At 40.6% G+C, this 24,320-nt stretch overlaps 1 protein-coding gene across 3 annotated transcripts in view; it reads right to left on the reverse strand.

The window, feature by feature from the left end:
• Positions 1-24,320, reverse strand: part of gbf1 (golgi brefeldin A resistant guanine nucleotide exchange factor 1) — a 106,608-nt gene that overhangs the window by 47,436 nt on the left and 34,852 nt on the right. For all 3 annotated transcript variants that reach the window (XM_056395562.1, XM_056395561.1, XM_056395563.1), the window contains exons 4-8: positions 12,245-12,376; positions 5,899-6,017; positions 5,449-5,557; positions 4,746-4,806; positions 379-433 (exon numbers count right to left, since the gene is read on the reverse strand). In XM_056395562.1, the coding sequence (XP_056251537.1) occupies positions 379-433; positions 4,746-4,806; positions 5,449-5,557; positions 5,899-6,017; positions 12,245-12,376 (476 nt within the window). The remainder of the gene's footprint in view (positions 1-378; positions 434-4,745; positions 4,807-5,448; positions 5,558-5,898; positions 6,018-12,244; positions 12,377-24,320) is intronic.

Here is a 24,320-nt window from a genome sequence, read left to right on the forward strand (position 1 = left end):
AGAAATAGGATTAGAAAGGGTTGCATTGTCCCGAACAGGTGGCAGTAGCAGGACAGCCATAAATATGTGTCTTTATCCAAATTTTGAGTTCAATCAATTCAATCAATCAATTACACTGTTGCATGAATCAAGGTAATTTTACCTAAGATGTTGTAAATAGAGAACCACTGATTACAATATGCAGGGATTATGTGACTGATCTTGGTATTGAGGACATATTCAAACTTCTCAGTCAGTTAAGTGATGCTATGACATCATTAACTGTATTTCACAGCCACAGACAGAATGTTCAGACAGCAACCTAAAAAGCTGCACGATGATGGAGAAAAAATACACAACAACAATAAGCAAACTCATTCAACATCTCAGTTGTGTTACCTTCTTCATGTTGGCACCCACGTAACTCTTGGCCTCTTCTTTGAACTGGGGTAGTCTGTAAGAAAAAAAACATACAGTTTAGTAAAGACAGTCTTTGGAAACCAACCCCACCATCTTCTGACAGAAATCCATCCCTCATTGGTACAGGGAATTGTACATTTCTGACAAAATAGCTATTCATTATGTTGATGCTGCCATCAGGAGCTGTTAATTGCTTCTATGTTGTTTCTTCTTTAATTTTATAATCTTAATTTCCTGGCACAGATGCCTGGTATTAAAAAGGTCCAAACATTAAACATCCAAGGAGCATATTAATGATTGAAAACCTAAAGTTCAACTGCTAATCCATTTCTTGTCTTTGTTACTCACATTTTCTTCCTTCCTGATTCTATTTCTATAAATCTCAGTCGCCGTGGAAATGGGCCCACAAGTTTAATTTCCCCAATTAACCATAAATGGATGTAGAAATGCTTACATGCCACCATTACGCACCGCTGTGGCTATTTATAGCTACTGTACCACTAATTCATCACGTTCCTGTGAACCAGCGGTCAGCAACTAGGTTTGCCAGTAGATGGCGGGCTAGAACATAATCAAACTTAAAAAGAGAAAAGATATGTTATTAATAACATAATATTAACAAGCTTAAGTTCCTCTTTCCATATTGTGAATAACAAATGATTATCATTTTAATTTTAATTTTGAGAATGCCTTACAGTTTCTTTGTTACGCACCAGAGCTTATTCTAATAATTATTTAACATACTTTTATTTTCAAAATTATTGCTTGTGTTTTTTTTTTTATTGTTTGCGCGCTGTAGGTATCTTTTGTGCAGAGTTAGCTAAACATTGAAACTAGCTAGCTAAAGAAAAACTTCACTATCAAAAAGTCTAAAGAGGAAAGTTGTAACTGTTCACGTGTGTGGCTCCATGACCCACAGTCAGATAGAAGTAAGTTTGAATGATTTACTAAACTGTTATGTTTTTGGTGTTGGTTATTTGAAGCAACAGAATCTTTTGAACTTTGATCAGAACTTTTCAGAATAAAAGATCTCAATGAGCTCAAAATAAAGCACTGTGACAAAGAAAGAACTTTCTTGTGCTTTTATTTTGTAGGCATAATTGAGAGGAAGTGATTCTTTGGGTAACTGTTGCTGTCATGAGGGAGATCTATTTTAGCACCAGGCACTGTCCAACTGACAGTGCAGTGTGCGGCTGGATGTGACTGTGTCTGTAATTCACTTTCAACATGGATAAAAGTATAACACTCATTCTTCCTGTGGGGGGAGATTCTCTGGACATTAAAGCTAAATGTGGGACTGTCAGTATGATATCAAAATAATCTGGAGAGCCAGATATTATTGCCAATCGGCAGGTTTTGGCCCGTGGGCCTCCAGGTGCCGATCACTGCTGTAAACCATGATTGCAGAAATATCTCAACCATTATTAAACACCAGAGAGACGATGGTTGATTCATCTATAGAGCTCATAATGAAACAGACTTTACAAAAGGTTTTGCGAGGTTCAAATAAAAAGGTCATGAACAGGGAAGTAACATATTGAATGAAAATAAGAAGAATGATAAAATTCATTTCTGATAAATACTTAAATATTAAGTTTATAATGCATTTTACAGAACGCCGTGTAGACTTTAAATAACATAACAGTGAAATTGGCAAACAACCTAAAAAAACAAAGTTTTGTAGCCACTTAAATAAAATTCATAAACTGAGTCATTTATATGTTGACACAGTTTGGATGCTTTCAGCTGTTTTTTCTTTTGCAAACAAAATGAAAACAGTTGATTATTGTCAGCCATGATGCCCGTCAACATGTTCATAAGTACGTAGTACTCATTACTACATTATCACATCATCACTCAGTTCTCATGGATTTGACCTCACTCATCTTTGAACTGCACCATCATTTTGATCTCAAGTACACACCTATAAAACTGTGACGGTATTTTGCAGGTTGTGATGCTGTCATGGAGAACAGACACACAAGCATATAAATATCTGACTACTCTGAGTACACTGGTAGTTCCTGCTACAGTAGGTGTCTCTCAATCACATACACAGGTGAAAACAATACCAGCCATGCTGTTGGGGCTGGTAACAATCAGTACAACAGGAATGTAGAACATGTCCTAAGCTGCTTAAGACGGTCATAAGATCAACATTTTCAACCAGAGCCACAAATAAACTTTTCCAGCATTTGATGAGTGATGCTGGCTGCTGTTATCTGGGCAGTGCACAAAGAGTGTGTGTGCGTGCCACTAGGTTTCTGTGGACTCTAAAGCTTTGCTGGAAAATGAGATGTCACCCCCATTCACACACACATACACACAGACAAACAAAAAAGGAGCCAGCAGCCCCCTTCTGACATCAGCTCAGCGTTAATAGAGTGTTGTATTGCGAGCACGATTATTGGATGATCTGTAGGTCCAACAGATTAACATGCCTAATACTTTCAGCAGGCAATCTAAGACTCCCCGTGAGGAGCTGAAGAGAGTTGCTGCTCATTATTCTCTGATGGGGGTGGAAGGGGGGCAGCCAACACTCATTCTTAGGGTCTGTGGACAACATAGGGGCTGAGGGTTGAACATGAGCAAAATGAGATGTGGGACGTGTGTCTGTGTGTGAGCAGTATCAGAAGGATGTAGTAAAAAGCCCACACTACATTTGTGCTCATGTGCAGAGATGCCTCTGTTTATGACTTTGGCTGCTGCGCTTTTCTATTTCTATACTGGGACAGTAAAATCCTGCGAGAGGACATGATAACAAGGTGCAATACAAGAGTCCTGCCAATAAAGAAAAACAGGCCAAGAATGCTTGGAGGGGGCGTCAGTGAATGGCGACAAGCTTGGCAAAAACCAACCCTGGACTTCAAAGGAGGGAAGATAACCCATCACTTTGTGGCAAATCCTGCATCAAATAGTCTTGGTGGAGAAACACACACCTGCAGAGATGAGGTGACTCACACCAGAACTGAGCTCTGTTTGTTCTCCAGGTGTGCTCCTTCACATTCAGATAAGCAGACAAGTTTTTTTGTTGCTTATATTCCTGATTGCTTCTGCCTGGCATCTCTGGCAATGCTAGTTCTGTATATATGTGTGTGTGTGTGTGTGTGTGTGTGTGTGTGTATAAGAGAGAGAGCAGCTTCATCTATATGCAGATCATACGGCGTGCACCTCTCTTGGCTCATCCCTTTGTCTGTGACTGAATGTGACTAGCATTCTGATGCATCTGGATGGGTTTGTGGGGATGGTGTGTGTGTGTGTGTGTGTGTGTGTGTGTGTGTGTTGTGTGTGTGTGTGTGTGTGTGTGTGTGTGTGTGTGTGTGTGTGTGTGTGTGGGATGTGCGCAATTAGTCAACTAAACAATTAAACATTGCTACCCTCGCTAGTCAGCAAGTGAAATACTAGTTAAACTGATTATTAATATTTCATGAATGTACAGCACTGGTTAACTGTTGCATCAAAGATGTTATGCAGCCACCCACAAGCCAGGGCAGCAATGCAACGCGTAATCACACTCAGCACAGGTATGAAGGCTGCTGCTAGCAATGCTAATGTTAGCAACACTCTGTAAACCAACATGACATTGATTACCTGCAGATGCTGTGATCCCAGTTGTCTGAAAGCGTAACGCAGAGTGTTTTCTTACTTTTCCATTTAATCAGCAGGGAAATTGGTTGTAAAGAACATTCCTGTGTTTCTGTCATAGGCTACCTTTGGGGACAAATTTCAGACTAAAGAAGATTAATTAGGGATGGCTTGTTGAACTGGGGAACAATGCCGTGTCCCCAATTTGGAAAAGGTCGATTTCTGGGTCAGTGTCTCAGGTTAGGGACAGGCATTTAGTGGTCACAGGTAGGGTTAGGATAACTCTCTAGTGTATGTATATGTGTGTGTGTGTGTGAGTGTGTGTGTGTGTTTGGTGAATGGCGCTTATACTAAATGCCAAAGGAGAAATGATGTTATGACATTAGTGAATCTATGGCCCACTGACCTTATGCACAGTGCAAAATGAAATTCATGAGCTTGGAAGGGAATGAGACAAATATATGGACAAAAATCTATGATCCACATGTGATAGAAGAGAGCAGCGCCAGTCTGGCCTGCTCTTCCTCTGTGGTGACACATCAAGGAAAAAAAAGACTTCAAAGCAGCATTCATATTTCAATTAGTCATAGAAGAAGTGTTTAGATAGATGAGATTAGATTAGATTAGATTAGATAGCTCATCCAACAAAACAGCTCCTTAACATTTCAGAATAAGTTTGGTGTTAACATACTGAATGCTAACCACTTCAAGAGTGTGCACATTAAGACATCTAAACCCATCTTCATCCACCATTCATTTACCTGGAGAACAGTAGCTGCACCATGTCAACCAGTGTATGTTCAGCTGATTTCCTGAGGAGTTCTGAAACAAAGAGGAGAAACGGACATTAGGAACAAACCACCCTGAAATAAAGAAGCAAGACACAGAATATATAAGAATTAGATAGAGACAGCCAGACAGACATTTAGACAAACTAGAGTCTAAACAAGGTAGAGCTATGATAGTAGATACTATAAAATAAAAGAATACTTGGACTAATACACATGCTGCTCGAATTACTAAGCAAGGTGGGTGTGTGGCATTAATCTATATATCTATTTCAGACTTACCTCTGATCTTGAAGTTACCTTTTTAGAGCCTCAAAAGAGAGCAGGCTCCTCTTGTATTGAAACCATCTACACCAGTTATGAATCGCCCTCTCCAGGACAAAAGACTAAAATCATTCCACCTTCTGGCCTTTAGAATTTATCTCAGGTTTTACTTTCTCAGGTTGTTGGATTTTAATGTTTTTTTGGAGTATGAAGAGGTAACAAGGTCAAAACCTAGTATATGGTCAATGTGCAAAAATGAGGGCGTAGTTAAAAACTTATTGTGGAAATGCTTTAAACAAATGACATTATCATGTCATTCGTCTTGTGTCAAAGCTTGGCCAAAAAAATGTGAGGAAACGACTATCATAAAGTGTTCGAAAATAGTGTTTGATGAAAGTTTGATGTGACTCACCACTTAGGCGCATCTCAAAGCAAATCCTGAAGCAGGACTGCATGATCTCACAAACAGACTCATTGGTCAGATGGGCTCCAACTGGTGTCAGCAGCAGGCTCCTCAGGACCTGAAACAGCACAATACAACTGCACTAAAATCCACAGTCTCATTAATCAAGATCATCTTCCATCAGTGTCTCCCAAACATAGATGTACATGCAAAATGAATCCCAAGTTGTTAATAAAACTATTTTATTAGAATCAATAACTAACAATTACAATCAGTAATTATGTATTAATTATTTATCAATATACTACAGTAGCTGGGACTTAAATGAGTAGCTGGTCATTGGGCCGTTAGCCGGCGCTTGTAGAAGCTCTGCTATAAACTTCACAAAGGTCTCATCTGAGGCTGAATCAACCACGTCAGGTCACTGTAGCAACTACTACTAAACATGTTGTACTGTACCTGTATAATTTTCATAAGGACAACTTCATCACTTGCAGGGTCTGTTCCAACAAATCTAGCATGTGTGACTGCATCTGCCATGTTCTCAATGGCCTCCGCTGCTGCTTCATGGTTGGGATCTGTTAACAAGCAAGAAACACATATTAAACACATTTATTTTCCAAAAGGCTGACAGAAAATTCAAACTACAAAACAAACACCTTCAGCTTGATAAATGATAGCTTTTATTATGAAAGAACATTGAAAGTAAGCCATGTTCCGGAGGGCAAGTGAAGTCACAGAATTCAAACTGATCATGGATATGGACAACCTGGCAAATGATTTTGTGTACGAAGCTGAGTCAAATCATGTTAATGATTACCCTGCAGCTGAGTCAGTGTCACCATTAAGGGGCCAACTTTACTTGGATCACCTCTACAATTTAATGCCGTCAACAACAGCTCTACCTTTACAAGGCTTCCGGTTTAGGAAGTTTAAATTCAACGTTATGTTTATTGTTGAGATCATAGTTCATCATCAAAGTGTGGTGGGGATGTACTGGATTGCACTTCGCTGGGTGGTGTTTCAAATGTTTAGTCAATTCATTTGTAACTATTTTGGTCATTCATCCCAGGTTCCAAAATGTGAATAATTTACATTAGATTTCACAGCTGGTCCTAATAATGTAGACAGGTAAATGTTATATAAAGAGAATCTATTATCTCCATCTGCTTGTATTCTACACAGGCCTGCATTATATTCTGAACATGTTGCATTCTGCAGTCATTTTTCTATGGGACCTATCAATAAAATTTTCACAGTAAAAGAGATAAGTCTATAGTGATATCACATTACAAGCTCTATTAACATCTGGTTAATGAGAACATCCGTGGCAGCCTATTAATGTCAGCAGCTGCCATGTCTACCATATCTGTCCAGAGAAGACTCTGGGTGCACACAGCAGGGTGGTTGTACTGTGGTGTGGACTCCCACTTGACTCCCAGTGGAACAGACCACTTGAACTGAAAAAGAGGTGCAGCAGTGTGAAACCAGCCTGTACCTGTACCGGTGCTGCAGGTGGTCAAACTACTCCAAGTGTTTAAACTCAGTGTCTGACAGGAATTGTGCACTTTGGGGAATGAATGAATCGGTGTCAGATATGACTAAACAACAAATGAACTCAGCAACCAAGAACACAACAGCTCAACACAAACAAAACTAGACAAATCTAGTATGGTCCATCCACATTGTCTTTCAAGCCCTGTGATCTAATGACCAAATGTGGTCTTTTGTTGGAGGCAAGCTGGGACAAATTGGCTGTCAGAGCAACAGGATCCAGTGTTTTTGAAACCTGAGTGGCTAGCCAGCTATCTGCCTGGAACCAGCCTGTTTTCCTTTCCCATCATCCTCAGGAGCAGTAATCCATTAACTAATAAGCGGAGGGGGGAGAGAATGGAGCGGCAAGATGGAGAGAGAGACGGAGAAAAGGAGGTGCAGATGAAGATTTTCAAAGTAAAACAACAACGAAGCCTGTCAACATGAGGACATTGATATGAGAAAAAGATGGGCAACTTAAGAGTTTGGGCCATTTTAGAAATTGATGGCTGTTGTAAAGAACTGGAGTACACAGTATATCAGTAAGAAGTTGGTTAATTGCTGAGAACTGGTTTATTTGTAGTTAGGGCCATTGCGACAGAGTAATGCCAACATTCCTCCAGAGGCAAGGGTGACAACAAGCGGTGAAGTTGTGCTGAAAACCCAGTCGCAGAAACTGGAGCCACAAGCAGAATGTCATAAGTAATATAAAACACTAATCCTTCTCTTGGCACACAGTCTATACAAGCAGGGTCAAAAGGAAGGGTTGGGGGGAGGGGAGGGGTTGTTAAAATAACACTGAGGAAAGGAGAGGCTCAACATGTGTGTACATGCCTGAGGGTATGTGGGCAAAGTCAATAGGGGGTTGAACCAGCTGCCACATAAAGAAGTTTAAGTATATCAAACTCTGGTCACAAAAATCAAAGACATGGCGTGATTGAGCGCGAACAGAGAGGCTGGTTTTCAAGCAACGCACAAAAAGCTCTGGAGCTGCATGCTGCTGGAGGGCCAATACATCTTTAGAAATCCAACAAAGGGGCTGCTGCATTTTCTATGGTCAGAGAAGAAAATTAGTTTGTTCACCTGTTCATCTTCTGAATAGCACAAGATCACCTTTCAACCAGGCTGCTGCGCTCCTGGCTTCACTACACGGCTACTGTGCACCAAGGTAAACACATGCAAGATTGTCTTTTCTTCATCAGTGGTGTTTTTGCCATGATGAGGTATGCAGACATGAGAGTTCTTCAAGGTTTGCTTTAACTTTGCTTTTAACCAAGGTTTATGATCTCCTACTCTTTTTTTCTATAATCTATTTTTATTCTCATTAAAGGGTTACTCCAGCTGTTTAGTATTAAATTTCCATAAAGTTAAGAGACCTGTACGACGGAATTTAAATAGAGGCTGAGATAACCCTGATGACATCATCCTCACCTCCTCCAGAGCCACAAACGATATTATACTGTTGTTTACACAGGCTGAGCCCTACTCCCACTGACTGGTAAACTCATTTTTAAATAAAGACCATTTTTGCCCTTTATTAAATTTATGACTAATTCTTTTATTTAATTTATTTATTCCCATTTGTGACTTTGCAAAAGTGCCCACTTTTGTCATTAATGTGTAGTTTCTCTTTTCTTTGATGAACTTGGCCGCTGCTCATGCTAATTATGTACTTTGGTATTTAATTATACAGCCATTTTATTTAATAACAGTTTATTCAAGCCTAAAGTCACAGGCAGGCTACAGCTGCACTCTAAGCTCAGCTCTTCTGGCAGTGGCTGCAGCTTAAGCCTCAGCTGAGCCTCGCTCTGAGCCCTAGGTGGGCTAGTGACCATGCGGCTGCTAGCAGCACAGTGAAAGGCTTTGCTGACTCTGCTGGGCATGCGAAACAGAGGGAACATGAAGGAGGAATAGGGGACGAGAGATGAGCAATGGGAAAGAGAAGATAGAGCAGAAATCTGGATATCTGTCAGCAGCCAGGCTTAGTGTAGCGCTCCTTCCATGTCAGTAGACCTCAGGCCACAGATTGAGAGGAATTACACTGCACTTAATGAAATGAGTGAGTGAAATAACTGTGTGTGTGGGAAACCTTTCCCTTTCTTCTGGGCCCTTGACAACCAAAACATACAACAAAAAAAGGACAATGTTCAGGGTGACACCCTGAAGGGGAGGATCATATTCAAGCAAGCACCAGGAAAGAGAGGAGGCTCTTTTTCCACTAAAGACTTGTATGTGTGTAAACTTAAATTAGCCCTAAACATCAACACACTCAAACAATACAAGACATAAAATGGTCACATGACTCACTCAGCAAATATAACAAAGCAGTATAAAAAAATAATGTTGTCTGACAGGAGCACATCAAACAGCATCTGTCTTCTAAAGGTGAATAAAACAAGTAACCACACGCAAACATAATGCTGAATAAAAGAGTTGAAGAAAATGTGAACCCAGAAGAGATTGCTGTAGAAAGTGTTCGTCACAGATGAGACGTTTTTTTTTCTTACCAGGAGATGGCAGTACTTAACAACACCAGTGTGGTTGTACATTCTGTTCATTTACCACAAATATCCACACAGCTATCCTGAGTAAACTATATTTTACACACACAACACACACACAGTAATAATATAATAATAATAATAATTATATATATATATATATATATATATACACACACTTTTTAACATTGCATGGATTATTCCTTTTTTCCTTATGTGCTTGGATGGGTGTTACATGATCTAGCTGACTAATGCACACAGGTCTTATTAGGTTAGAGTTAGGTTTGGAGCACACCTAGTTAGTTAGCGTTAGGTTCTAGTTAGTTAGCATTACCTACCTCATTTGCTTTGTGATTTATTTGACTTTGCTGTGTAACACTACAATTTTCCATTAGAATTCTACCTACCTCCCTTATCTATTAATCACTTCTATTCTATTGATTCTGTCTAACTTACTTCCTGTCTATCTACATATCTAACTTGGATTTAGGAAATAAAAATCACATATATTTCATCCTGAGATGCAGCTGTCAAACAAGGAAAATACCCAGATACAAAGATTTTTACAACACTGAAAAAAATCTGTTATGCTTTGACATTCTGTAAGAGCAAAATGTAAAATGACTGTGGTCACTCAAAATAAAATAAAAACCAAAAGCGGAAGCTGTGCTGTTCGAGGAACAAAAGTCAAACTGAGATGCAGCAGGGTTAATAAAGTTGTTGAACCACTGTCATATTTCCTCATATTTAATGCAAGTGGAGAGTGGGAGCTATTGCCCTGAGAGCAACTTTGCTGCACTGACACAATTGTGCATCTCTTAGAACAGTGCTGATGAGATGCTGGTGGTGGTGCAATGGCGTCAGGATGGGAGTGATGGGGATTAAGAGAGCTGGTGTCAGGTCTCGACTGAGAGACAGAGGCTCTGGGACTCAGGCGGTGATCTGTGAGGTGATCTTTGAACAGATTGTGTGTACATGTGTGAGCCTCAGCAGACGGTCTTCTTAACTTGTACTCTGAGGCCCTTCAGTATCCGTCTGGAAAGCATCAGCTCCCGGTCTTCACTTGAACAGTCACTAATCCTCAGCCGTCATCTTTTCTAGACAATGTTTCACTTATGCATGCGTGACATTGTAGTTACAACCTAAAGTCCCATCACCTATCGTTGCTCACTTTAACATAGTAAAAAGAAAAATACTAATTATTTAAAGGACCCAGAAATGCAATATACATTCCCAGCAGCTTTTCTAACAATGTTACAATGTCCAATGTTCCTACAATCTGAAGCTCTAATTTAGTTTAGCGATGGCTGCAGCTGTTTTTACACCACTGTAACATTGACTCAACCCCTGCTATTTAGACTAACATCTGGTGATGAATGCTTATTTCACACTTAACAAAACAACTGGCAGACTCTGGCCCATATTTCCATGATGAGGCTAATGAGGGCAGGCAGTCCTGATTGTATGCCAGCACAATTCCTCTACATCAATGATGAGAATAGACCATTCCTGGCATTCCTGGACTGACCCAACGATGAGCAACAGCATTGGCTAAACTGTAGCTTCCCAACAGAAAACTGTGGTGAGATGACAAATGGGCATTAGCATGTTTTTCCTGAATAACCCCCCCCCCCCCCCCATAAGACACTGTATCACGATACTAAATGCATGTTAATAAAAGGTGTATATTGGATTTGTAAGTCTGTGTACAAGCACTTATTAAACTCATCTTTATTAAACTCATCTTTGATGCATGTGTCATCTTTGATGAGTTTAAAAAGTTAATAGAACGTGATTCAACAAAAAACTTATAAGTAGAGTCTGAACAAGTTATTTTACATGTATTCAAAATACTACAAACAGAATAACAGCTGCCGAGTTACCAGCGACTGTTCAGAGGTGTCTGAATTACTGAGTTACTTCGGCCTGAGAGGAAGTCTGGCACATGTAAAAGTGGTAAGTGCAGTGGCTGGTGAAGGATAAGAGAACAGACACATCTGAGTACAAGACATCTGAAGAGTCTAGTTAAGAGAGAATGTGGTAATGTTAACTCAGTTAGGGGATGCCAAATGAATATTACCCAAAGCTATTTCAACATCAACTATTATGAATGAAGGACTAACAATTATTAGGTCTTCCTGTGCCTTGACAGATGATTGACAACTAAAAAAGGATAAGAACAAGGTTCCAATAATCCTCGTAACCACTTTATGAATCAGAAAGAGTTTCAAGCTTTCTACTCGTACTGTACACTCAGTCTGCAGTTTATTAGGAACACCTCGCTAAACCTACTGCAGTCTAACACAGCAGTCTACATTCATGAAGGTTATGTTATTTCGTTTTTTTGAAATTGTTTACAGTGCTAATTTAAAACTATATCTTCATTTTGGAGGATGTGGCTTGTGCAGCTGTTGAACCATTATATAGGTGTTCCTCTTATTCAGCCTACACTCATTGATAAAAATAACAGAAACACCTGTCCATATGACGCAATATTATTCAGCGGCATCACAAACTGCAGTGATCATAAAGAATCAGCATCTCTCTAAAATGGAGGATTCATTGTAGGACCTTTCAATTACACTGTAGTAGTTTTAGCTAGGTGTTCTTTATACATTGCTAACATGAATATACAGAAAAATTATAATGGCTAAGTCAAAGCTAATACTGAAAAAATTCATAAGGTAAGCTATTTATTAAAAGTGCAATGTTTGAAAACGTGTTGGTAAAACTTTAACAAAAATATACACAACACTAATGAAATTTCTTACCAATGAGGCCATAGGAAAGGAACTTGTTGACGGAGGTAAGGGCGAGGCCTGTGATTGGTCCAGTGGTGTCCTCAGAGCGGACAACTTCTAGGAAGGGCCTCAGGAAAAGGTTAGGTTCAATATCTGGCAGCTCTGAAGACACACACAAAACAGTCATTTAAACACACAAAATGCAATGGTAGAAATCTGTTATCACTTTAAATTGATGGACTTATCTTTAACTAAAATATTTAACATCAGGCTGTCACCATCAGCACATCTAATAGACTGTGCATGATATGATGCCATTTGACACATTTCAGAATTTACTGTTTGAGATCTGATCACAAAAACAATAGTCAAGGAAACAGTAAAAACATTGCAATCCCCTTTTTTAAAAAACAAATATCTGTACTGCTCCCCTGTCTCTACATCACATGGCAAAGCCACACCATGAGGGCAGGAGGGAAATACACTCACTCATTTTCTTACTTCAATATAATAACTACAGTATTTAAGCAGCATTTTCAATTCAGAGATGAGTGGAGAAATACCAGTGTCATGACTGTGTACAAAGCTGGAGTCAGGACATGGCTAGCCCAGCTTAGCATAAAGAGCAGAAGCAGGGGAACCAACTAGGCCTGACTCTGTTCAAAGCTAAAATGCACCTGCCAACACCACCTTTATAACACCTACATGATCAAATGAGATAATGTAAAATGAAGAATTTGTGTTTTAAGGGGGGATTACATGCTAGAGCTGATCAACTCTCCCCATGAGAGTGGTCATTGCACTGCCAAAATCAAGCTTGCTTTTTTGTCTATTTCTGTTTCAAGTGAAATGTCCATTGTTCCAAGAATTACTACAGATATCGAGTGGTAAATATGCCCCTATTACCACTGTGAGCTGCCAGAACTGCCACTGACTCTGGTGATCCCCTTACCTTTCCTCAGGCACCAACCTCAAGTTGACATTTTTGGTTCAGAATGAAATATTATTTCGATTCATGAAATGCAACAAACCTGCAACACTAATCACAGTTCCATCAGTCAACAAACTAGATTTTATGTTAAGTGTTGGGAGAGAAAATGTTACCATGCTAACACACTAGACTAAGATGGTGACCATGGTAAACATTAGACATGCTAAACACAGAGCGGCTGGTGTGGATGAAGACTCTAATGAGTCTAATGGGTTCCTGGTTTGAACAGACTTTTACTGTTAACAGTAAAAAGGACTTATGTCATCAACAACTCATATGTCTCCACAGCAGAAATGGTAGTATGAAGAGAAAATGTAAAAGGCGACAGTGTTTGTGCTGCAAAGGAGTCGTGAAATTCTGACCTTTTTTAACTCAAATTAAATAATAATTTAGTCTTTTTCTTAATGAACACTTAAAATAATGAGTCATTATGTAATTGACCACAGTAAAATATCAGCCATCAGAAGCAAAGCATAATCATGGACGTGTCAATAAGCCCTACCAATTAAATCGTAAAGTTTATTAAAGCCAGCTGCAGTGATCAGTTTGCTCTGCCTGTCTCTCAGAATCCCACCCCGACTTCAACAGTCTCTGTTTCTCCAGAGAATTTACAGAAAAAGGGTCAAGATGGGGAAACATAAATACAAAACAGGTAACACAACAATGAGGAAAATGAGTAGAGTCACGCATGCCACTGGGAAATGTTGTGCCAGAGGAGTGCTGGCCCACAGCAATACCATGAGGATTATGGGTTTCTTTAGAGCAGCTCCACTCATGACTAGAATAAACAACTTGGACATCAAAAGCACTGAGGAGAGTGTCCAACCAATTTCTGAGGTGTACATGTGGTGTCTGTGAATTAGTGTGTGATATCCAATATCCCTTCGGCTTATTTAGAAATCAAATATGAAATAATTTGGCAATTTACACAGTGCCTTTATGAGCCGCCAGGTCACTTTTAGGCCTCGCTTTCAAAAGCAAATCTCTTGCTTGCTGCTTTACTGAATATTAAATAAAAATAAGAATCCGTGTTAACTTCATAGAGTGAAACAGCTCTGCTGGTTCATCTGTCCATCAGCTGCCAGAAAACTTTTTAAATAGGGTTTTAGTGTCCCATTACTTTACAGTGTGAAAAAACATGTAGTAAGGGTGGACTGACGGTGCTCAAATGAATCTGTCAATAGATCCTGATGAAGACTTCATCAGAAGCTATCACCCTGTAAGTGCTATAGCTGCATTCCCAAAGACCACAGATTGGAAAACTCAATTGTGTTGTATTGATCCGGCTGGCCATCAGTGAACGCAAGGCTGACGGGAGCAGTCTTTGGGTGGCCACAACCAATCTTCTTAAATAAAGTCTAAATACAGGCTCTGTACTTCGACTCAATCTTCAAGGCTTGTGGAGTAGAGTGAAATAAATAACGACGGCAGCAGCCACGGTGAGGTAATCATTCTATAACCAGGTTGACCTCTAGCTGACATTGGCCAAAATAAAAAGAAAAAAAAAGAAAAAGAAAAAGGCAGGATTATAGTGGCTCACCCAGCTGTGCATGTTGCCATCTAAGGGCTGGGTTTGCTGGGTAAAGGTCCTGATTTCAGAGTGTGCACAAGTTCAACTCAAATCAAAAACAAAAAAAAAGCTGTGTGTGAAATGAGCCCATTACGATTCACCATGAACCTAATCCTATCTACCTTTACCATGCTAGAGCCTCATCTTTCTGGTCTGAGCTGTAGTGAGAGTATCCAGCCATGTGTGGATTACCTCTCCAAATGACCCCACCAAAGAGAGAGAGGGAAGGCAGGGGTGAACCTTTGCCCCAGGAGAGCACCTCAAGACGAGGTCGGCTAACTGCAAAAGAGAAGCCGTCTTTAACACATGCACATCTATTGGCAATGGAGCAGAAAAGGCTTAGAACACAGGGAACAACACAGACACACTTTATTGTCCAGACAACATGAGGGAAAATGCACATCAGTGCAGAGCATCATGAAATGTCTACGCTCAAACAGGATCACAGTGTAGAGGAGCACAAAGAGAGTAATTATCAACTTCTTTTAATGGCAAATACATCAAAGCAGAGGAGGATTACATTCTTATAGTACCGGCATTACAACTGACTTACATACAAGGCAGTCTTACACACTGGATATTGTCCAAATACAACAAGAATGTTGCAAAGCTCAAACATGTATAAAAGTGTAAATCAAAACTGAGGCCCTGCAGTGGTAGCACTTCACTTCATCATGCTGGTGATATTTAGGCTTGAGAAAAAATGATTTATGTGCAGTTGTGAGTGTAAGACGTTCTGAAACTAACAAATCTATTTTTTCATTTTTTTCCCCAAATGTTTAAAAAGATTCAGGTGGCAGCTTGGCATCGTTTCAAATGACGAAAGGAAGAGAGGAAGATGATTCAGAAAATTAATGATAATTATGTGGGTAACTTTAAGGCAGTTGTCTGGTTTGTGTGCTCTCTGTGACCCAGTGTCTGCATTAGACCAGACCAAGATCACATGGTAAGTAAAGGAAAAATCACTCACAACTTAACATACGTAAATGCCAGTTCATGGTGTCTGCTTGCCCCCAGGTGGATGAGGACTGCGGACATTACGCACACTGACATCTGGTGACATCCTGACAGTGGAAGAACTGAACGACATCAAAAAATTAAAAAAAGACATGTTGATGGTGATACCATGAGTCAGTGATAACTGCAACCTTGAATGGTCTGTGTGTTTTCAGTGTTGACTTCCACTGAAACAATTCTGTCAACCTTCAGTTATATCATAAATTCATCTTGTAAAAATGTTAATAGAAACTGTTGTTTCAATGTGTAAAGATAGATAGATAGATAGATAGATAGATAGATGGATAGATGGATAGATAGATGGATAGATAGATAGATAGATACCTTATTTATCCCCTAGGGGAAATTCATGTGTCCATTAGCTCATTGTTGATAATGATAATAACAGTTGATTATAAATAAACAATAATAATAATTAAATGAGTCCACTTCCTTTGGCTGACGTGTTGTATAGCCTCATGGCAGTGGGAACAAAGGATCTCCTGAACCTCTCTGTTCTGCAGCGCAGTGAGATGTTTGCTGCAGCTGTAGCTGCTTCTCTGTCCTGCCAGAATGTTGTGGAGAGGATGATTGGTATTATCCAAGATGGCCTCTATCTTACATTGCACGCGTCTCTCCACAACAGTCCTGAGTGAGTCCAGACTCCTGCAGCACAGACCCAGCCTTTTTCACCAGTTTGTCCATTCTCCTTGTGTTCATTTTGGACATGCTGCCCCAGCAGGCCGCAGCATAAAAAAGTACACTGGTCACCACTCACTGATCAAACGTTAAGCATTTCACTGCAGGCATCAAAGGAAAAAGAGCCGGCTCTGCCCCTTCCGGTAGATGGCATCCGTGTTCAGCAACCAGTCCAGTTTACTGTCAAGGTGCACACCTAGGTATTTATACGGGTGCACCATCTCAATGTCCTTCCCTCGAATGTTGACTGGCTGAAGGGTGGGCCTAGACCTCCAAAAGTCTCCTTGGTCTTGGAGGTGTTCAGAAGGAGCCAGTTCTTGTCGCTCCATTCACTGAAGGCCATCGTCAGATCACTGCACTCCTCTTCCTGCCCATTCCTGATACGCGCCACAATAGCTGTGTCATCCCAGTATTTCTGGATGTGGCAGGACTCAGAGTTGTATTTAAAGTCTGCCATATACAGGGTGAACAGGAACGGAGCCAGAACAGTACCCTGTGGAGCCCCAGTGCTGCTCATCACTGTCCCTGAGACACAGTTACCCAGCCTAACATACTGTGGTCATCTTGTCAGGTAATCCACAATCCAGGACGTGAAGCAGGGATCAACCCCCATCCATTCCAGCTTGTCTTTAAGAATGGGGGGTTGGATGGTGTTAAATGCAATTGAAAATCAAAGAACATAATCCTCATGTAACTACCTGGCTCACCCAAGTAAGAATGGGGCCGGTGGAGCATGTAAAGGACGGCTTCATCCACTCCAATATCTTCTTTGTAGGCGAACTGTAGGGGTCTAGTGCATGTTCAACCTGTAGCCTCAGAAGGTGGAGAAGCAGCTGCTGCAGGCTGCAGGGTCTTCATGATGTGTGATGTGAGGGCCACTGGTCTGTAGTCATTTATCTCAGCCGGTTGTCCTACTTAGGGTACCGGAACAAGACATGATGTTTTCCACAGGACCGGGACCCTCCCTGTTTGTATGCTTAAGTTAAAGATCCTCTGGAGAGGCTCAGCCAGCTGGGCTGCACAGTCCTTTTAAAGCCTCGGAAACACACCATCCGGGCCTGTTGCCTTTGCAGGACGTGGCCTCTTGAGCTCCGCCCTCACTTCCTCCACTGTAAAGGACAGGAGACTTGATCCCAGTGTGGAGGGAGTTGCAGCTGCAGTGTCAGGTTGTGAAGGAGATGCCGTAGGAGAATGTGCAGCTGAAGCAGTGGGAGAGAGAACAGGTGAGGCTGTGTCAAACAGGGTGTAAAACAGGTTTAACTCATTGGCCTTGTCCACATCACCTGATCTTGCCTGGCTGTTATTGTCCTTATAGCCAGTGATGGTCTTCATCCCCTTCCACACCTCTCCGTGTGTTGTTGTGCTGCAGCTTCCTCTCTACTTTCTTTTTGTAGTCCTCCTTTGCCTGCTTTAATCTCCTCTTCAGCTCTTGTTGCAAACACCTGAGCTTCTCCCTGTCTCCATCCCTGAAAGCCCTCTTTTCTGGTTGAGGAGGGTCTTGATGTTACTGGGGATCCAGGGTTTGTTGTTTGGAAAGCAGTCTACAGTCCTTACTGGTATTACAGTGTCCATACAGAAGTTAATGTAGTCCGTGGTACATTCAACCATTCTATCAAGGTCAGGGTCCTTGCTTTTATCATTTTCCTGTGACTCCAACAGGACATTCCATTCTGTGCACTCAAAACAGTCTTTTAGAGACTCACTTGCCTCCGAGGTCCAGTTCCTGAATGAGTGGGTGGTTGTAGCCTGCCTCAGTACACAGGGCTTGTAGAAAAGGCTGAAGAATTATGATCTGATCTGCCAAGTGGTGGTAGAGCTGAAGTAGTGTAGGCCTCCTTGACATTTGCATACAACAGATCCAGTGTCTTATTTTCCCTTGTAGGACAGTCAACATACTGAGTGAAGCCAGTCAGGTGAGAGGTGAGAGTGACATGGTTTAAATTCCCCGATATTGCAATGAATGAATCAGGGTGCTGGGTCTGTACTCTCACAACAGTCTCATGAATGACGTTACACGCGACTGCAGGCTCTGCTCGTGGTTGAATGTAAACAACAATGGCGACGATGTGTGAAAACTCCCTCAGTACATAGTACGGTTTAAGACCAACTACCAACAGTTCAATAACCCGACAGCAGATTTTCTCCTTCACTGTGATGTGACCATCTATTGTTCACAAGTAGAACTAGTCCTCCACCTTTATTCTTCCCACTTGCTCTAGCGTCTCTGTCCGCTCGTACTGCAGTGAAGCCGGGTAAATCCACACATCGGTCGGGAGTGTTGTCATTTAACCAGGTCTCCGTGAAACACGAGACTACACTCACGATATGCTCACTGGTTCTCCACAAGTGCCTCCAGTTCATCACACTTGTTAGCCAGGGAGTTGACATTTCCCATGAGGATCGATGGTAGAAAAGGTTTATATCTCCATCTCCTAGCCTTTAGCTTAGCCCCGGCTCTGGATCCACGGTATGGCTTCTTCAGCTTGGCCGGTACTGGATGTTGAACTCCATATCTCGAAAACTTTAAAGCCAGGAGTTCTTCCTTTGTGTACATTAATTTCTCAATCGTCAGACGAAGCGACGACATAGAATAAAAAAACATCAATCGACAAAAAATATACTAATATATACAAATATAGTGCTAAAAAACTATGAGCTATGCGGACTTGCTGCCAGCGCATCATTTGAAAATGAAATTTAATTAGCATTTATACACTATCTTCTGCTGCTGTTGCAGCCCATTAATCAGATATTTTTTCTTTATGATTATTATACAAGAAGTGATAGTGACTAATATGATTACTTTAAAAATACTGAATGTTAACTGTGACCCACAGATTAATATTTAAATGACAGTTAACTGGAGGTCAAGATTCAAGAATACAGTTTGATTTCTAGTCATATCAACTCTCTGTTCATTTCTATTCTGATGTACAATAAGACTAAACAAGCTGAGGGAGATTCTCTGTGTGTGATGCTATACAAACAAAAAGCCAATTTTCCAAACTAGGCAGCCGTTGGAGTGTATGCGTCAGTGTGTGTTTGTGTGATGGAGGGCTGCCACAGAAATTATGATCAAGGTATAGTGGTCCTGAGGGCAAGAGGCGACTATTCACAAAGAAATACAAACACTGCAGCCACTGAGTGTGGAAGCTCATTTGTTGTTGATTCATAAAAATTACAAAAGGATGAAGTCAAGCTGCCCATCTAATGCGTCACATGTGTGATACAGGCCTCTGCCTTTGCTGGAAATCTGTCAAATTATCATCAGACTACCAGAGTACCAGTCTTATGCCTGTTGAAAGATACCATGACTGACAATCTCTGAATCTGATAAGTTCATTTCTATACTGATTTGACAGATGTTTTAAAAGAGGTGGTATCAGTGCTTTTCCAGCCAGACTCTGGTGTGATTTGTTTGTGCCGTGAAAGCAGAGCAGACCAACCACAGGATACTGTGTGATAGCACATATGTGATTTGATTTTAGCATCAATTGTATTGTTTAAGTGTGTTGTTAAATATTACAGTACAAAACACTTTATATAATCTTCTGAATCTACCCGTTCATCGTTATTCTTGACATATCATCCCGCTGCAGTTTCAGCTCATAATACTCATAATCAGTTATTGTTAGAGAAAATAAATCAGTGTTTCCTAAACATCAGGTTAAGTAAAGTGCTGCATGGTATACACACACACACACACACACATAAATATAATTACATCATAAGATAATGTTTTAGAGATTCTGTGGACTTCTTACTTCTCACTGGTGCTGCTGCTAATAAAAAAGAGATTTAAAGAAAGCATGAATGATTTGTGGAAAATTACTGTATTTTGTGATTTTGATGTAGCTCTATTTATGTTAGCCGCTATAGGTCACCACAGCCTTTGAAATGTATCTGGATAAGTAGTGAAGCAGGGGCCTCTGGGTAATGTGAGCAGTTTGTTGTATGTTTTCTGATAAGCTAAGTCACATCAGCTAATATACTATGTGCTAGTCTGTTCATATATGAGTTCAGTTCTAGTATACAGTATATCTGTGTGCATGACGCCTACACATAAATCTCCACCCAGACACCTGACAGTAATACTGACACAAGCTTTCAGTGAAAATGGACAAAACAAAATGACACTGTCTATAATGGTGCAAGAGGCAGGGAGAGGGGGAGCAGCATATGAGAAAAGGTTGAGTCTCCCGCCCCCCTTTGAGTGATGCAGTGGCCCAAAACCAAACACTGATGGTTATTGATTTGGACTTCTTCAGCTGCTAAAATTAAGAGTCAGGGTCCTTGGTTGCAATGCCAAGGCTCCTCGTGCTGAGGAGAGAGGCAACGCTTTAACAAGACCAGCAAGGCTAAATGAAATCCAGGGAGAATTCTACTGTTCATCTGCTGAACAAAGTCCTGCACGACAGTATTCATATCCATCTGTTGGGAGAAGTCTGATGAATGTCAGCCTCCTTAGCTGTCGACCCCCACCCTTGTTTCATTCATTCTTATTTTCTGCCCTTGGTCCCTGTATTCTCCTGAATGAAATTGACACTTGTAGAAGGGGGCAATTAGGATTGAACAATGCTATGGAGCTCCATATGGTCATTTCATTGGGCCACAGTGGTATTTTATAGATGCTTGGAACAATGCCTCTGCGCAAACTAAACAGGCAATTTGAAAGCCCCAGAGAAATTAAAACTTTACCAAATGCTTGGGAGGACGGCTGTAATGGTTACTGGAAGAGAACATTTCCTAAAGGGCCACATGGAATATAGTTTGCATTTGTATTTACACGAACACTCCTACTGGATTGTTCAAGGTGGAAGACAGATCAACAAGCAGAAGACCAATGGCCCCCAAGCACTGAATACTCATGAAGCCAAAACAATCAGTGAGTCAATCAAAAGATGTTGTTATATTTCTTCTTGTGAAAAGTATCAAATGTAACAGCTTCTACTAATTTTAGCTCAGTGAAAATAAAATGCAAATTAAATTGTAAACACCATCCAGGTTATAATAAATAAAGCCCACAAAGTAAAGATTTTAGATGGACAAGCTAGTGAGACTAATGGCCAAAGTACAAATATTACATTATTATATTGATTAATAACCCTACAGTTAGCCTGTAAAAGCTCAAACTGTGGCACACTGGTGCAGTGGTTAGCACTGTCACATCGCATCAGGTTCTGGGTTCGAACGTTGCATGTTCTCCCTGTGCCTGCGTGGGTTCTCACCGGTTCCTCAGGCCCACAGGTGTGAATGAGAGTGTGAATGCTTGTTTGTCTCCATATGTCAGCCCTGTGATACACTGGCGACCTGTCCAGGGTGTACCCTGCCTTCGCCCAATGTCAGCTGGTATCGGCTCCACCAATTTGGTGGAGAACTGGTTCATGTGGAACTACACCAAACTCACCGAAGCTGCAGAGCAGAACAAGGACTGATGTCTCCAACTGCAGTTAGCAGCTATTGAACTTTTAAAATGAAATATCTTAATATAGCATCTTTTAATAAGGTGATCTGTACGATTCATCTGAAAAGTAGATCACATGACAAAGTAAGATCATTCACAATATAAGATAATCAGCCCTAGGTCAGTTTACTAGTTGTGGGATAACTCCTCAACCTGTGAAAACAGCTGTATAATGAATTGTGTGGCTCTGGAAAAGCTTTGGTCAAGTATGAGAAAATAACCCTGTTGATGTCATCAAGGTTGGTACTGAATGCTTGCATTACAAACTGGTGTGGAGGCTGAAAGACATTTTCTAGGATGGATGGGCCTAATGAAGATATGCTATTGGTTGGAGGATCCAGACCCATACTAGGAACTCACAACACCTGCTGTGTATTTTGATGATTCTGGTTATAATCTGTTTTTTTGTGCATACCAACTTTATGCAAGAGCAACAGTAAATAATTTTCATTTTTATCATTTTAGAGGATAGATCATTTTTGCATGAAATTTGAAATGTAAAAAAAAATAGTTATAGTCTAAAGTAATGGACATTAAATGATAGTTGACGACAGTAATTGTCTTGAGTCATGACAGTCTCTATATGTGCTAAATGTAAGACATGAGTGTGTCATAGGGAACCTTGCCATCACACATCATTTACATCACCCGCTGATCTGTGCTCTTTGCTTGTGTGTTATTGGTGAGATATCACCAATAGAGGTGAAGTCATGGTAGTCAGCTGAACAGTGGACAGATGCCATAATACCAGGCAGCCAATGCTAACTAACCAGCTACTGGTGCTGCTGGTAGTTGCCTTTTGTGGTTTTCCATCAAATAAAAGTTGTGAAGAGTATGTGGCACCTGGTACTTTTTAATGGCACCAACTCCACCAAGCTCCAAACGAGCTGAGGCGATATCAAAAGGTGACATGAAAACACCGCAGACAACTGATTGGTCAGAGAGAATTGTGGCATCTGTGTGATCATTGTGAGAGACAAGCCATTTTTAAACTGCCAAGCGACTGTAAACTTCTCACTGTTACATTTCTGTTAGTTATTGTTCTATACCGATTCCAATTCATAAGGTCCCAATTCATTTCAAATACCAGTTAGAGATTACAGTTTAGTTACATCAATTTTTCTTGGATATGAATGAGATTCTCAGAGAATTACTGCTGTATATTGTTCCTCTAACCTAGTGCCTTTACACTTGCCGCTGACTTCAGTGGGACCACATTTGTCCCACACATTTGGAGCACACCACACCATGCGCACGGTTGAGTTGCGGCTCGTTTCAAAGGTTATGTAACCACTGTTCCACGTTTACATTTACTGACTTGTGTCGAGCAAATGAAGCTGCATTGGTAATATCCATTCATAAGAGAAGCTGCAGTGCAGGCAGAGGTCAAGCTAAGCTAACAGGCTAGGCTATGAAAACATAGCTAAGCTAGCTTTCATTTCCAGCAGCACAAGCTGTCCAAGTGTGAGACTGACTTTGTCATAGATATCAGATTATTCTAAAGAAAATCGATTTTAATCACAGAATGGATTTTTTTAACCCAGTACTATGTGTCATCGCCGAAATAATAGTATAGTATATAAATGCTTCATTAAGGGGGAACTATCTGCAAAAAGAAGTGTCTGGTACGAAAAGAGAGTCGAGTCGAGTCGAGTCAGGTCGTGTCCAGTTCCTACCACGTGATGGAAAAACACTATTAGTGGGCTGATATTGGTTTCCAGCCTTTCCCTACTGAAACATATTATTAAACTGGATGTCTGTGCTCTACTCCACTGAGTTAGTACCATAAAGTTGCATTTTACAAGAAAATATATTGTCTAAAACTCTAAAAACCCTATTCCTATCAGCAAAGAAAACCTCTAAACAACATTTAGAAGTTGCACTTCCAAAAATCGCCAACAAAAAGGTGTTTTGAGCAAAATACTTTATCAGGTTCAAAGACACTCCTTTCAGCAGAACTGTGTTTCACCTCAAAACAGCAGAGCCAGTAAAACTAAAGCAGGTGCATTCAAACACCGTGACTTCATTACCAAACCTTGCCTAAGCTGGAGCATTGCAGCCACTGCGCTGCTTTGCACCTGTTATCCTGTACATAAAATGTATTTTCTATGCTGCATACTTTGCACAGAGGCTGGGCCCCAATGTCCACTTAATGTGTTTCACAGCCTGCTGTCCCCTCTGTGATGGATGGACATACTTTAGGCTCAGTGTATTTATAAATAATGGATGTTTATCATGCTCAATTTAAACCTGTGGGAGAGCACATGAACAGTTCTGTATGAATGTGGTGTATAGGATATATATACTTCAAAGTAGTAATTCATCAGGAAATCTTTGTAAAATAATATTCCTCAGATGAATTTATGTACTATTTGTCCTTCATTGG

Source organism: Seriola aureovittata, chromosome 14, assembly GCF_021018895.1.
Source record: "Seriola aureovittata isolate HTS-2021-v1 ecotype China chromosome 14, ASM2101889v1, whole genome shotgun sequence".
NCBI classification, from domain to species: domain Eukaryota; kingdom Metazoa; phylum Chordata; class Actinopteri; order Carangiformes; family Carangidae; genus Seriola; species Seriola aureovittata.